Source organism: Arabidopsis thaliana, chromosome 2, assembly GCF_000001735.4.
Source record: "Arabidopsis thaliana chromosome 2, partial sequence".
Classification (NCBI taxonomy): Eukaryota; Viridiplantae; Streptophyta; class Magnoliopsida; order Brassicales; family Brassicaceae; genus Arabidopsis; species Arabidopsis thaliana.
The window spans coordinates 15,277,393-15,292,195 of NC_003071.7; the positions used below are offsets into that span (position 1 = coordinate 15,277,393).

Here is a 14,803-nt window from a genome sequence, read left to right on the forward strand (position 1 = left end):
TGTTTAGGCCCAAAACATTGGACTATCATGTTGAGAAAATAAACACGAACGCAACAGAAGTTTCCTACTTATTATATAGCCCAACAAATATTGATCTCTTTGCTTCCAATGAATCTTTGTTAAGGCCCAAAAAATACAAAGCCGAAACTACTTCCATCTTGTACTATTTTTAAGTTTATTTTTTGGAAATTTTACCATGTATGATTCAGATCGTTGGTTTAAATTTTTACAACTAGAAAATAGTATATACTCTATTAGCCTATTATGATATTAATTAATGGGCAATATTTCGATTAGTTTACGTGTAGAGTGTAGTGATAATGTATTTAGGTTTTGACCGGCAATAATGCATTTGTAAGAAAAGTCTTTGGACAATAATAGCTTTGGTCAAGTCAATGTAGAACAGAAGACTAATTTCTCTTGACAAAATATTAAACCTTAAAAACAAATCCTGTCAGACCAAAAGGTGATACGATTGTAACTTACAAATGATACTATATATTTTTATAGTTAACAGTCTAGTATTTAAAATTTTGAAATATTGATGATCATTGATTGGTTCATATAAGTAATCCATTAGGTTTTCATGTTGGTCAATACAGATGTACATGTTTTCAGGATTAATATAGGTTCCGTCCTATGAATTTATCCGACCATGCATAAGAGTAACTCTTTAATCTACTATTACAAGTTTTCAGGATTTGAAAGCTCTATACAAGTTTAACTTTATGTGTATATTAGTTAACGTTTGTAACCACAGATTCATAATATTTACCGTCGAACTCTTAGCCATAAAATTCGGACTAAAAGACTCGATTCAAAAAGGTATCGATGAGATGGAAAGTTGTTGAACTTATTGTATAAAAGCTTAGAGAGGATATTGATAAGTCGTCTTTTGCTTTTGTATCTACAGCTATGACGTATATTGTTTAATCCAAATCAAAGTGTTTTAAAGATATTTTGGTTTCTGGTGGAGGTGGTATACTAAAGATTCACATATAGATAGAGATATTTATGAATACATTGATATGAAAATCATATACAATATGCTAAAGAACAATAAATGGTACACATATGGATTGGTTGGATATGGTTGGCACTTGGCAGTTAGGTCATTTTCGTTGCTTTACTAAACTTTAATAAACAGTCTGTAACATTTACATTTATATACGCCAATGCCAAAAAATTCTTTATTTTATGCAATGGCACATTTTCTGCTTTTCCTTTACAGGCAAAAACTCTTTCTTTCCTAAAGATGCATTATTTTTCCATTTGATAAAATAAAAAAAACTTGACGGTACAAAAATACACAGAAGACAATCGAATTAAGTAATGACTAAGTATTAAGATTAGGTGAAATGGTGTAATTAAACCGATGGGAATAATATAATTATTATTTAAATACAGAAACAGAGCTTGCTTTACCAAATACCACCGAAACCCACTAAGAATACAGCAAATCGTCTCTTCGCCATTAAAACACCTTCCTTTGCAAACAAAGCTTCAAACTTTCTCTTAAAACACCCCCAAATCAGCAAAGATAGGGTTAATCGAAGAACCTCACCGTAAGTCCACTGAGGATTCAAGTTCTTGCTTTGGTTTAAGGAAGAAGAACAGCAAAAACCTCAAGGAGAAGAAGAAGTCAAAGATGACTCAGAGTCAAACCAACGACGGAGCTGGAGCTGGAGCTGTTACGACGGTAGAATCTGTTCCTCCTCAGCCTCAATCTCAGCCTCAGCCTCAGCCGCAGCAGCAGAGCAACGAGATGGTTCTGCATACGGGAAGCTTGAGTTTTAGTAGTCATATGTCGAGAGAAGACGAAGAGATGACTCGTTCTGCTCTTTCGGCGTTTAGAGCTAAAGAAGATGAGATTGAGAAGAGGAGGATGGAAGTTCGTGAACGGATCCAAGCTCAATTGGGTCGGGTCGAACAAGAAACCAAACGTCTCTCTACTATTCGTGAGGTTTGAATTTTACTCTGTTTCCTTTTCAAAGTTAGAGTTTTTAACATGTTTGAGAAGTTGTTCTATTTTGTATAAACCCTAGAAGATATAGAGATTCGATGTTTGTTGGCGCATCTCTGTTTAGGGTTTTCAAGATCTAGGATTTGGCTAAGTGAGAAGAAATGTTTTTGTACTTTTTCTTTGGACATGTACTGTTTCTTTTGATGGAGTTATGTTGTGTTGTGTCTTGTATAGGAGCTTGAGTCTATGGCAGATCCTAGGATTTGGCCAAGTGTAATTGTTGTTATGATTTGAGTTTTGATGGAGTTATGTTGTGTTTCAAGGTAAGAACTTGTGTTGTTTCTTGTAACAGGAGCTTGAGTCTATGGCAGATCCTATGAGGAAGGAAGTTTCTGTGGTTCGTAAGAAGATTGATAGTGTTAACAAAGAACTCAAACCTCTAGGTTCCACTGTTCAAAAGAAGGTAATGTTTTGTTTAGCATCATCTGTGTCTTAGTAGCGTTTTGAATTGATGTTTATGGCAACCATCTGAATCCCTAAAGGCAGAAACTTTAACAATCGGGTATGCCATACCGAATAAACTATTTTGCTATTGTTGAAAGGCTGAACAAAATTCGATTTTTGGTAATGAAATGAAACAGGAAAGGGAATACAAAGAAGCACTTGATACATTCAACGAGAAGAACAGGGAGAAAGTACAGCTGATCACAAAACTCATGGAGGTTAGTTCCGAGTTCTCAACTAAGTTCTTAATATGTAGAAACTGCGGGAACAAAACCGAGTTTTCCATCGCTTGTTATACATAAATGGTGTTTCTTTTTTCTTTTTGGGGAGATGGAACAGTTGGTTGGAGAAAGCGAGAAGTTGAGGATGATTAAGCTGGAGGAGCTGAGCAAGAGCATAGAAACCGTGTGAAAAAGGTTGTTCAAGAAGAACTAATTGGGTTCTTTTGTGTGATGTACCTACCTAGTTTAAAATTTTCATCATGTAAGATGTGTGGGTTGCTTTTTTTTTTATTGTTATAGTTTTTTTAAAGTCTTTGGGGGTTTGATTTGTAAAATTTGTGGGTTCTCTCTTATTTTTGATTAACCAAATTTAGGGATATGGGAAAATGGGAGATTCTTAGGATACTGAAACTCATCACAGTGATTATTCTTTCTTTCTCTGTATTATGTTTTGTATCTGTCTTTTGAAGAATTTATTATTTTTTTTTGGCTTTTTAGTAAAGTTTCTTCTCGTTGGCAAAGAAGAAAAGTGACTCTCGCGTGCGTTTTTTGAAATCTAAAAGCTGTCGGAACGGCAGAATCTTTTCACTTGTTTATTTGCATAAATCCTTTCTGGTTTATACATCAAACCATCGAACTATACAAAACGGGAAATTTCATATTATAAAACCTCAACAGTTTTTAGCTATGTTACGCTGCCTTAAGCTACTATTCTACTATAGCGTTTGGACCCAACTGCAGGCCCACTTCTTATAGCTATACCGAACATACATTAGCCACTACTGTTTCTTTTTCAAATACTCAACAAATTTAGTTTTTCTCTAACTCTTTTTCTAGTATTTTAATTTGGATGTAAACGAAAATAATAAAACATCTTCTTCGTTTTTAAGCTAACATGAATTTGTGGTCTTGTTATTTGGTCTCGTCAATGGACCGGCGACATTCATGCCGTCATAGAGAAGATTTGATCTTTGATCTATACGACATCATACTCTTCTACCTTCATCATAGTAGTAATGCGTTCTTTAATAACATGCATTTTCTTCTTCTTATTTTCAGTGTAAATACGTTGGGGTTTTGTTTACTTAAAGCGTGCACATTTAGAAAAACAGCGTCAATCCAATATCATGAGACAACAATGAAATAATACATGTGATTTACCCGTTATAACGACCGTTTTTATTGCTTTATTTGGTGGGCGGGGTATGCATATTGAATTCGTCAGACTCTGCCTTTTATATATGATATTTTCTTAACTCGCTATCCTTGCTTTTTCATTTACATATTTTCTTTTTGTCTTGTTGTATTTGGTACGTTTATGTATATATGCAAACAAGACAATAAAAATCAAAACAAGATCGGCATGCAAGTTTGTGCTTTTGTTCATCAATTATTTAGGACGTAAAAAGTGAACGCAACAAAATACTATGAGCTTTGATATTTCCACCTTTTGTGATCACAAATCTCTTTCGTGTTTCTTGTCCTAACCAAAAGGCAGAGTTTTATTTGAAATTAATGACTTAAGACATTTTCGTTTTCTAGAAAAAAGACTTATGACATTTTACATATGAAATCAAATACATATATGTGCAATGTAGAAAATGGACCCAACACCCAAACGACAGTACGTAGAAAGCTGAGAAAGTAGTTCATAAACCAAACTAATATAAATGCAGGTTATCATAAGTCATCACAGGACATACATAGTAATTTTTATTACCTATTATTTTACTAGATGATATAGTGACATAGTTTGCTGTTACGTTGATAACCAGTTTCTCTCCCATACCTGTGTGTTATATTAATATACATAACTTGTCACATAATTTTGTTATATTATGTTATGTATCAATGTATCCCTTGTGGTTCAAAAATAAGATTTTCCAAAAGTATTTTCATTTTATTTACGTCAAAGTTTGACCACTTTCTTATTTATTTATTTTGCCATTCTGGTATTTTAATTTCTTTAATCGTTTCAAACTCATTGGTATTTTGAAATTTACCTCTTCAATTTAGTTAAACAATTTGGCCAACTACGTGAAACTCATTTCAGTCTTCATGTCTATGTTCTCGCACTCTTCAGAAAAAGTTCTAAATTTGTGTGGGCAAATTGTCAAAAATTGAAGACTTAATTTATTTTATATCAAACTGGTTAGATACGGACACGTACACTCACCGTCTAAAGGTGCCTTCGCCCTTAGGATTCTAAACGACTCTCATGAGTCATATGACCTTATGCTTTGGCTGCCTCTAATTTATTGACAATTTGGCTGTTACGTTAATGGCAACTCTCTCTTCCATACCAACTTTTTCACTGATTTTAACATTTTATTATGCTCACTTCAAAAATTTCAGACTGCTGCTTATACGTTGAAGTACTAGTATTTTACAGCTAGATTCGACTCAGTCCCAAACCAGATATTTTTTTCCCTTTCATCTCTGTTTTTATTAATAATGCAAAGAAGGATACATTGATGAAATACATAAGCCTGCGGAAACAGTAAGTCTGCTGAATAATATTGTATATATTATTTATTAGTACAAAATTCCATTATTTTCTTACTAATTTGTTACAAATATCTACTACTTTGAAAAAAAATCAATTAGTCAGAAAATAGTCAAATATTTTGTTTTATTAAATTTCCTTTAATAAATTATAGTAAGGCATGTACAGAATTAATGAAATTAAGTACACAATCAAAACTAAGTAAACAATAATGAAAGAATAATAAAAAAAAACATAGTAGGTTTGCACTTTGCAGTTCAAGTACACGTACAGTGGTTATCAACAGTTACCCATTACCAGCAAACGTGGATTTCTAGAGAATTTCAAAATAAAGTTGATTACTCGAATGGAAGCCAATATGTATATGTATAAAGTACATCTACATTTATTTATCCACTCACACATTTAATAACGACAGTCGTATTATTTTATTTTGATGAATAGTATCATGTCACGAAACTGCATTTGTTTTTCAATTTTTTTTTGTCGCAAATGTAAAAGTTTCAATAAATAATTTACAATATGTACGAATTATAATTTCCAAAAACGTTGATACTAATTCAAAAGTCAATTTTTTCTCCCGCGTATATTAATTAAAGTTTCTACCTAAAGTGATATAATGTTAAGTTTTTTTCTTTTTTTTGCTTCTCTCCATATGAATAATTTTTTTAGTTTTTATGTATACGTAAACTTGCATGTAACTACATGTCTACATACATTTTGAAATTTCAATTTAATATACGATTGTTGTCTTGCAACATTTACATCCATAAATAAAATCCGTCGGCAGATTCATAAATTGACATTTCATGGTACAAATAGGGATATTTTAATTCATTGGTCGATACAAAGTTTTGTCCTAACAATAAAATTAACTAAAAAGACAAAACAGAAATATACCGTGTCGTTTTACGTTCCACGCGTTCAGCAAAATCTTTTTGTCTGCTGCATGCTCAGATGGAAAAAAAGATCAGCTAATTAACAAAATATCTAATCAGAATAATCAGAATAGTCTAAACTAATGCAGCTTTACTTCATCTTAAATCTTATTCATTTTCATATATGTAAAGTTGGTTACGTTAATATTAAATCTTTAAGAGAGCGGGGAATCCGAGAACAAACAGTGTCTCTCCTTCGCTAAATTATTTATTTATACAGTATAGTATTACCAAATTGCAATTAATTCTTTTTTTATATATAAGTGGTGACAATTAGTGGACTTCGCTTTTTATGAGAAAAAAATATCATTCATATTGAGACAACAACAACTAGAAAAAATATTCTACTTACTGTATTATTTAAAACACAGATATGTCAATAATTGAAAAATATGTATGAGTGGATCAACAGTAAAACAAATTATATGTAACATATCATTCTACAACCTCTCCTTAAATCAATTTTTTAAATTCAAGCCAAAAGCTAAACATTAAATAAACAGTAGTGCCACATGAAATTATAGGTCGGACCATAGTGAAAATATCCACTATATATACTTTTTTTTTTTCAACTATCCACTATATATACTATAAAAACAAAACATAAAGTCCACAGATGCTGAGAATTTAATTAAAAGGAGTACACAGCTGTAAAGCCTACAACTTTTCTTTCTCATTTATGGTGCGAACCTTTTATTGTCCTGCCCAATGCAATTTTTTTAATATGAGTAATTAAATATATTTTTCGTTTTTATAAATTCAATTTTCAAGGAGAAAATAATTCGATGTATATGCATATTTTGTGTGTATATATTAGCAAATTTTCACGTGTGGACAATCTACGTCAATGGAGTATATAAACGTGTGTTACGTAGGACAAATCAGTCGTTGGATTAGTAGTTGCCAACAGTTGCCTTGATTAATAAATTGGTATCATACTCTCTTCTTTGTGTTTGTTAGGGTCAAGATAATATATAAATTTGTGATACTAATCATAGACATTTTACGACAAAAATACGGACCTGTTCATTACTCGAAAACTATATGAAGCCGAAATAGATAATGTCCTATTTTTCCTCATCATTATCATGAAATCTATTTAAAAAAATCAATAGTGGTGTAAAACAATTGATTCGTCATGATTTATAGGTATGATTGCTATTCTTGATTTCAACATCGTCAGATACTAAAAATTTCCCAATGAGTAAGTTAAGATTCGGACCACTGTTATTTGGGATTTCTTAAAATAAATAATCAACAACAGATTTCGTGCTATGCCCGGTAATGTTAAATGTAGAACATGGGGTGTTTTGTTTTACTTAATTGTCAATCATAAATCAAATATTCGGATTAGGAATTACGTCAAGTGCCAATTAGATTGTTATCACTAAAATCATATCATATTGCTTTCTAAACCAATTAACGTCAGTCCATTTATTTAAAGAAAAAATAAAGTATTTCACTAAACTGTCCAGTCCATTTCACCAAGTACTTAGATATTCATAAACACAAAATTAATCACTCAACTTTTAAAAATATTTCTTCTAGACCAAATCCTGTACCAACTCGTATTGAATGTTTCAGTGTAAAGTGTAAAGTGTTTTCTTAAAAAAATTAGTTAAAAAATAACTGAATTATCACAAAATATTTTCAGAACCTAGTCACAAATCTAATAAATTACATATAAAAGCTTCTTCATAGTTAAAAAAAACCAGTGATTTCAGTACCAAACAATAAGAAAAGCTAGCATATGATATATTTCTTTTGCTAAGAAGCATATGATATATTCAATATTCGTCCACGATCCACTGAATATTTTTTCTTTATTCCACTGAGATTTCTTTTCGTCGCTACTTTGAATCTGAACATTATTTTTGGTCTCTGAATCTATATGTTTGCTTGTCTTTCAACATCATGACTCGCATATCGATACTACAACTTCAACTCTTCAAGCAAGACACATGGAAATATAGGAGTTAACACATGCAAACTAGCACCCCCAAATTTTGTCCTCCTGGCTCCTACAATAGCTGGACCGAACCTACATGAAGCCGGCTTTATCTGGTTCTCTTCTCCAGTTATGATGTCAAATTTAAATCATTCATCCCTCAACAAGAATTGTCATTTTAGGAACCATCATCATACCGAGAGAGAGCAACATTTTATCTATAAATATAGTAATAGTTCTACTCTTATTTCTTCCGTGGTTTCTTGTAAAAAAAACTTATGCATGTTCGTTCACTAAATAGTAGTTAAATTTGCGATAAACGAGCGAGATATGTCATGCATAAAGGAGTTAAAAATTACGTGAAGTTATTTCAATGATCATGCAAGAAGGATTGAATGACTTGTAATTACGATCAAGTAATATAAAAATGGTCTATTTGTTGTTCCTTCGTTACCACAGTATGGTTCTTACATGTGAAAATGATTGTGCTTTACATAAATGTAGTAGTACATGAGCCCATAAAAAGTTACTGCTCAGTCGAGTTTTCACTAACCGGTGAAAAGAAATGGATAAATAAAAATATACACGACTACAAATAGACTCTTTAAATTTGACACGTAAACTCTATTTTTCAGGAGTCTTTGAGGCCCACTCTGATAATAATATGTCAACTAAACTTTCTTTTTACAAACAAAATTACCGTTGCATAAGACACATGTCGTCAATTATAATCCAATATGAAGAAAGAAAGAATATAAAACGAAAACTTTACTTTTCTTATTTTTTTCCTATTTTTCAAGATGCTAGGAAGTAGCCAAATCCAAAGCATTGACTCTTCTTTATCCAATGTCTCACCCTTTGTCTTCAACTGTTCCTCATCCTTCACCAAAATCTCTCTCTCTCTCTCTTCTTATAAGAAAAGAGCTAAAAAGCTTCCCTTCGTTTTACTATATCCATGATTCTGAATTCCACACACACTGAGAGAGATAGAGGGACACATTAAAAGCTAATTCAACTTTTCTGCAATGGCTGAGAAGGAGAAGAAGAAGCATTTACATGAGTTTCTTGAAGATGACCAAGAGCCTTTTCATCTTAACCATTACATCGGCAACCTTCGTTCTCAGATGGGTTGCTCCGATATGCGTGTCAAGAAGCGAAAGTCCGATAACGTCGCCACGTTTCCTCCTGGTTTGTTCTCCTGCGAGAACTCTTGTTTCTTCGCAGCTCATAAATCTCCTGACCCGAGAAAGTCTCCACTCTTTGAGCTCCGGTCGCCGGGAAAGAAGAAGATACGTGACGGTCGAGTTTTCCTTCAGATACCGGCGAGAACCGCCGCAATTCTCTTGGACGCAGCGGCGAGGATTCAGAAGCAGCAGTCAGAGAAGGCTAAGACCAATAAAGCTCGGACCAGAGGAAACGGGTTTGGTATGTTCGGGTCTGTCTTGAAGCTGCTGACATACCGTATAACAAAACCGCGTTTGGATAACGCTGATGGAAACGCAGTTTCGTTGGAACGCGGGTCGGAACCGACGAGTAGTAGCCGGAGAGAGCGTATCGTGGAGATTAGTGATAAATGCTTTTGTGAAAGCCCTTTTCATTTTGTTCTCCAAACAACTCCTTCTTCCTCCGGTCACCAGACTCCTCACTTTACATCGACGGCCACTTCTCCGGCGCGACGCAGTACTGAGGTTTGTCTCAATCTCTGTTTTTTATTTTATTTTATCAAAAGTCTAAATTATGGACAATTATGTACTCTAAATTTTATAACAAAACTAAAAAATAGTTTAAATTTTAATTAATTAAGTACTTTAAATTTAAACTTCTCATTTAAACTCGAAATGATATCCTAACTCTTAAATTTTATATATAAGCAACTTGTATAATTTAAAAAACATTTGGAAGATTTAACTTATTTTTGGAAAAGATAATTAAATTTTTAGAATTTTTTTCTCAATTATTCTAAATAAATCCACTACTAATCCATAATTAAATAAATTACCATACAGTAAAAAAGAGAAAGTAAAAAAACATTCTATGGAAAAACAGAAAAAACATCTTCTGATTAGAGCAGAGACACATGGCCGGCTGAAAATTGTCTGTTTGATATGACTGAATCATGAAAGTTTTTCAGGAAGTACCGTAAATATGTTTTACTTTAGATGACGGATATGCCCCTATTTCCGAGTGAAAATCTATCGTAGAGCTTGGTTATGGTGGGGGTGCTTATGTCATTTACAATCATCTGGTCAACGTTCCCCACACTGACGATTATTGCGCTCTCTAGCTAGTTCAACTTCGAAGTTTTCAAACCAATTAATTTTCTGGCAAATTACCAGAAACACATTTTTCTACTCCTTTTAATTTCAGTGGGTTAAGTCTTAATGTAGACCAAACCTTTTGCAATTATTAGCTACAAACTCTGAGAATGTCATTAACTTTCGCCAAAAAGTTTCAATGTTTTGTCAAAAAGTTGGGATCTATTTTGGGAAGTATTAATTGGTATGTTTACAAAATTCAAAAGTTAAATTTACCCTACTTTGTGGTTGTAGTTTTAAAAAAAAATGCATAGTAAAAAAAAGTAGTGTTCCGAAAATATATATATAGGTAACATGGAGAAACCCTTAATGGGCACGTAAAGTAGTGCCATGAGGATATAAATTTGAATTGCTAAAAATAGTAGTGATCCAGCGCCAGAAATAGTAAGAGACAAAAAATGTTGAAACCAAAAGTGTGTTAAATGAGTTGTAACAGGACGAAGATAGCGATGAGACAGAGAGCTTAGAGAAAGTGAGAGGACAAGAAGAAGAAGATAAAGAAGAGGAAGACAAGGAACAATGTAGCCCTGTCTCTGTACTTGACCCTCTTGAGGAGGAGGAGGAGGACGAGGACCACCACCAACACGAGCCTGATCCTCCCAATAACCTCTCTTGCAGCTTTGAAATTGTACAACGTGAGTATCCAATCTTCCATCACATCAAATAATGGGCCAAAGTAATTGAATACAAACTGGTCCCGGAGATCGTTTTAAGGGTTTTAATGTTGTATGTTTTGACTAAACAGGGGCTAAAAGGCGGTTACTCAAGAAGCTTCGTAGATTCGAGAAGTTAGCGGGGCTGGATCCTGTGGAGCTTGAAGGGAAAATGTCGGAAGAAGAAGATGAAGAAGAGGAAGAGTATGAGGAGAGCGAGGAAGATGATAACATTAGGATTTACGATTCAGATGAAGAATATGAGGACGTGGATGAAGCGATGGCACGAGAGAGCAGATGCGCGGAAGATGAGAAGAGGAAGAAGAATGATGAGAGGCAAAAGAAGTGGAGGATGATGAATGCATGGAGGGTAGGGTTGGGAGCTGAGGAAGACGTGGACGCGGTGGTGCGGAAAGATTTGAGAGAGGAGGCCGGAGAATGGACAAGACACGGTGGAGAAGTGGAAGAGGCTGTGTCCGATCTCGAGCACTCTATCTTCTTCGTCTTGATTGATGAATTTTCCCGCGAACTTGTCTCTTCTTTTCTATGAACAAATAATGAATTTTGTTAAGAGACACGAGAAAAATTAGTAGATTTTTAGATATCATTGACTTGATAAACCAGAATAACCTTTATAACGTTTACCCTGTGTTTTCTTATCACTTAAAACGCTTCTAGAAAAAGTCACAAGTCACAACGATAAGCGACCATTGGCTTATGCCAAGCTAGTACTAGGAAATTTTATTTTGCTCAAAGCCTTAACCAACTATATATACGCTTCCTTTTTTCCCCCCAAAGCTACTATACGCTTTTTCTTCTTTCCCAAACAACTATACGCTTTAGGTTATTTGATTTGGTTTGGTTTATCTGGTTGATCATTCATACTCCCAAAACAAATTAGATCATGCCTATACAATTTTCATGCCTAATTAAAAAAACTCACATTGAAGGACTAGGAAAGGTACCCACGTCTGAATTGCGTGTTCCTCACGAACGAATGAAATTTCATTTTGATATACGTATTTATTGTTATTTAGTCATACGTATGAACGTAACACGTTACAACAATATATATCTCTACTACATAGTATTATCTTCTGTTTTTATATTACCAACATATTTTTGCTTAAAATCATTGCCTAACATATGTTCTTTTTTATATGGATTGGTTTGTTATACATGATATTATGTCAAATTAGTAATATTATTACTGAAAATACCAATTTACAAACGGATTGATTGATTTGTGTTATTTCAAATGTAAATTTGTTAACAATTTGTTATATAAAAAAACTGCCAAATTATTTTGTTTGTGAATAATGATTTTAGGGTCGGGTTCGGACATTTAAGAATAAGGCTTCACTCGGACTCGGACATGGCTGTCCCCTGACACTTACGTGATACCAACTGATACTTTCTAACATATTATCTATCTTATATAATGTTTATTGGGGGAATACTGTATCACTTTCTTATAACTCTAGAGATAAAACATTAAGAAAAATCTCTACTAGTTCTTCAAAAACAATTCGGAGCGAGAACATGGATGGACCAAGTCATGAACCATGACTATTAATTAAGTCTTCATTGAAAAATCTACATCAAAGTTTTAAATAAATAATATCAAGCTTAAAATGAACCACCTTCCATTATGTGACGATGATGTGGACCAACAAAAGAAATATACCAATCACAAAGACCAGTTTAGTCCCAAAACTACCCCTTATCACTTTTTTATAGATCATTTCCATTAATTTCACACCAATCAAAATGGTGGATGCGGCGGAGCAACCACCTTCTACCTCCGAGGGAGAAAGCCTCCTCAAGATCCACATTGAGAGGATGCATAAGAAGCTGAAGGAACCACCACGGTTGCTCAGTTCGGCCGCCGGGAAACCTACTTGCTCCATCTTCCGGGTACCTCAGAGCATGATTGATTGTAATGGAAGATGCTATGAGCCACGAGTGGTCTCGATTGGACCGTACCACCGTGGCCAAACACAACTCAAAATGATTGAAGAACACAAATGGCGTTACCTAAACGTTCTGCTCACTAGAACCCAAAACCTAACTCTAGAGGATTACATGAAGAGCGTGAAGAACGTTGAGGAAGTGGCGAGAGAATGTTACTCCGAGACAATCCACATGGACTCGGAAGAGTTCAACGAGATGATGGTTCTTGACGGTTGCTTTCTCCTTGAGCTGTTTCGCAAAGTGAACAATCTTGTTCCTTTCGAACCAAACGATCCACTTGTGGCCATGGCTTGGGTTCTTCCTTTCTTCTACAGAGATTTTCTCTGTCTTGAGAATCAAATCCCTTTCTTCGTTCTAGAAACTTTGTTCAATCTCACAAGAGGAGACAACGAAAACGAGACAAACGCTTCTTTACAATCTCTAGCGTTTGCGTTTTTCAACAACATGATGCACAGAACAGAGGAAGATCTCGCCAGGTTCAAAGAGCTAAGAGCCAAACACCTCCTCGACCTCCTCCGGTCAAGTTTCATCCCGGAGAGTGAGCTTCACACGCCGCCGGCAACGAATCCAGGGAAGGAAAAGATGCCGTCCCACATTATCCACAGCATTTCGAAGCTCCGGCGAGCCGGGATCAAACTCCGAGAGCTGAAAGACGCAGAGAGCTTCTTAGTGGTGAGATTCAGACACGGGACCATCGAGATGCCGGCGATCACCGTCGACGATTTCATGAGCAGTTTCTTAGAGAACTGCGTGGCATACGAGCAATGCCACGTGGCGTGCTCAATGCATTTCACGACATACGCGACGCTCCTAGATTGTCTGACGAATACTTACAAGGACGTTGAGTATCTATGCGACCAAAACATCATAGAAAACTATTTCGGAACAGATACAGAGCTGGCGAAATTCGTGAACAGTTTAGGCAGAGATGTGGCGTTCGACATAACACAGTGTTATCTCAAAGACTTGTTTGAAGAAGTGAATGAGTATTACAAGAGTAGTTGGCACGTGGAATGGGCTACTTTCAAATTCACTTACTTTAACTCTCCTTGGTCTTTTGTCTCTGCTCTTGCTGCTCTTGTTCTTTTGGTCTTGTCCGTTATCCAGACTATTTACACTGTTTTCCAGGCTTATCAAAAATAAATTTTTCAACCTTTTCATTATTATATTGCAGTTCAAACAAATGTGTTGATATGATTTAATGAAGTAAAATGAGAATTCGTGTATTTAAAACCCTACTTCTATTATTGAGTAGTACAATTATGTGTTTGTTGGGATTAGTTGTCCAAACATGCATCGATAGTGTTTTTCGAGTAATAAATAAATGATGTTGAGATGTATCATGTATGATATATTTTTTTTCCAGAAAAATTGGTTTACATTATTAAAAGATTATACGAGATGAGATTGTGTATCAAGAGAGTTATAAATATTAATGACAACTATTCTATAATTCAATAAATAAAGGGTTCAATTATTAGCAAAAATACGTGTTTGTTTGATAGGTTGACTGCAGGAATTGGTCAATTTAGTAGAAATGTCAACGATCCTCAATGTTTCAGTCAACGAACAGCTCATGCTTCATAAATCAAAGTGAATAGTAAAACCCTGGACTTTTGGTAATTTCCTGTAACTAACATAATAACATTTGACACATATTTTATTTCCATATCTGGAACTTTCTGACCAAATATTTAGTACTTTTACATAATCAATGCATAAAAATAAAAAAATTGATTCGGTGCTTCATTCTAAATATTGAATTAAAGAATGCAATCTTG

At 34.3% G+C, this 14,803-nt stretch overlaps 3 protein-coding genes across 5 annotated transcripts; all 3 read left to right on the forward strand.

The window, feature by feature from the left end:
* The first annotated feature begins 1,124 nt into the window (after positions 1-1,124).
* Positions 1,125-3,334, forward strand: AT2G36410 (transcriptional activator (DUF662)). 3 transcript variants are annotated; one of them, NM_179934.2, is made up of 4 exons: positions 1,125-1,963; positions 2,316-2,426; positions 2,605-2,685; positions 2,807-3,311. In NM_179934.2, exons 1-4 carry the CDS (start codon positions 1,649-1,651, stop codon positions 2,876-2,878), a joined length of 579 nt encoding a protein of 192 aa, NP_850265.1. In that variant the 5' UTR covers positions 1,125-1,648; the 3' UTR covers positions 2,879-3,311. The 3 variants fall into 3 exon arrangements, with proteins under 3 accessions (NP_850265.1, NP_565846.1, NP_001318363.1); NM_129198.3 differs by having other exon boundaries at positions 1,377-1,963; positions 2,798-3,334; NM_001336597.1 differs by having other exon boundaries at positions 1,377-1,963; positions 2,316-2,685; positions 2,807-3,212.
* A 5,394-nt stretch (positions 3,335-8,728) lies between these two features.
* TRM27 (nucleolin-like protein) lies at positions 8,729-11,715 on the forward strand. The gene is made up of 3 exons (NM_129199.2): positions 8,729-9,768; positions 10,832-11,030; positions 11,141-11,715. Exons 1-3 carry the CDS (start codon positions 9,106-9,108, stop codon positions 11,596-11,598), a joined length of 1,320 nt encoding a protein of 439 aa, NP_181183.1. The 5' UTR covers positions 8,729-9,105; the 3' UTR covers positions 11,599-11,715.
* An 867-nt stretch (positions 11,716-12,582) lies between these two features.
* AT2G36430 (transmembrane protein, putative (DUF247)) lies at positions 12,583-14,371 on the forward strand. The gene has a single exon (NM_129200.4). The coding sequence runs from the start codon at positions 12,819-12,821 to the stop codon at positions 14,163-14,165; it is 1,347 nt and encodes a 448-aa protein (NP_181184.1). The 5' UTR covers positions 12,583-12,818; the 3' UTR covers positions 14,166-14,371.
* Positions 14,372-14,803: the final 432 nt, after the last annotated feature.

What these genes read in the sequence shown, in the direction of transcription:
- AT2G36430 (NM_129200.4), top strand. Translation starts at nt 12,819, where the DNA reads ATGGTGGATGCGGCGGAGCAACCACCTTCTACCTCCGAGGGAGAAAGC.
- TRM27 (NM_129199.2), top strand. Translation starts at nt 9,106, where the DNA reads ATGGCTGAGAAGGAGAAGAAGAAGCATTTACATGAGTTTCTTGAAGAT. An exon ending in CGGCGCGACGCAGTACTGAG is followed by an intron (nt 9,769 to 10,831) that starts GTTTGTCTCAAT and finishes GAGTTGTAACAG; the next exon opens with GACGAAGATAGCGATGAGAC. An exon ending in CAGCTTTGAAATTGTACAAC is followed by an intron (nt 11,031 to 11,140) that starts GTGAGTATCCAA and finishes TTGACTAAACAG; the next exon opens with GGGCTAAAAGGCGGTTACTC.
- AT2G36410 (NM_129198.3), top strand. Translation starts at nt 1,649, where the DNA reads ATGACTCAGAGTCAAACCAACGACGGAGCTGGAGCTGGAGCTGTTACG. An exon ending in GTTCCACTGTTCAAAAGAAG is followed by an intron (nt 2,427 to 2,604) that starts GTAATGTTTTGT and finishes GAAATGAAACAG; the next exon opens with GAAAGGGAATACAAAGAAGC. An exon ending in TGATCACAAAACTCATGGAG is followed by an intron (nt 2,686 to 2,797) that starts GTTAGTTCCGAG and finishes CTTTTTGGGGAG; the next exon opens with ATGGAACAGTTGGTTGGAGA.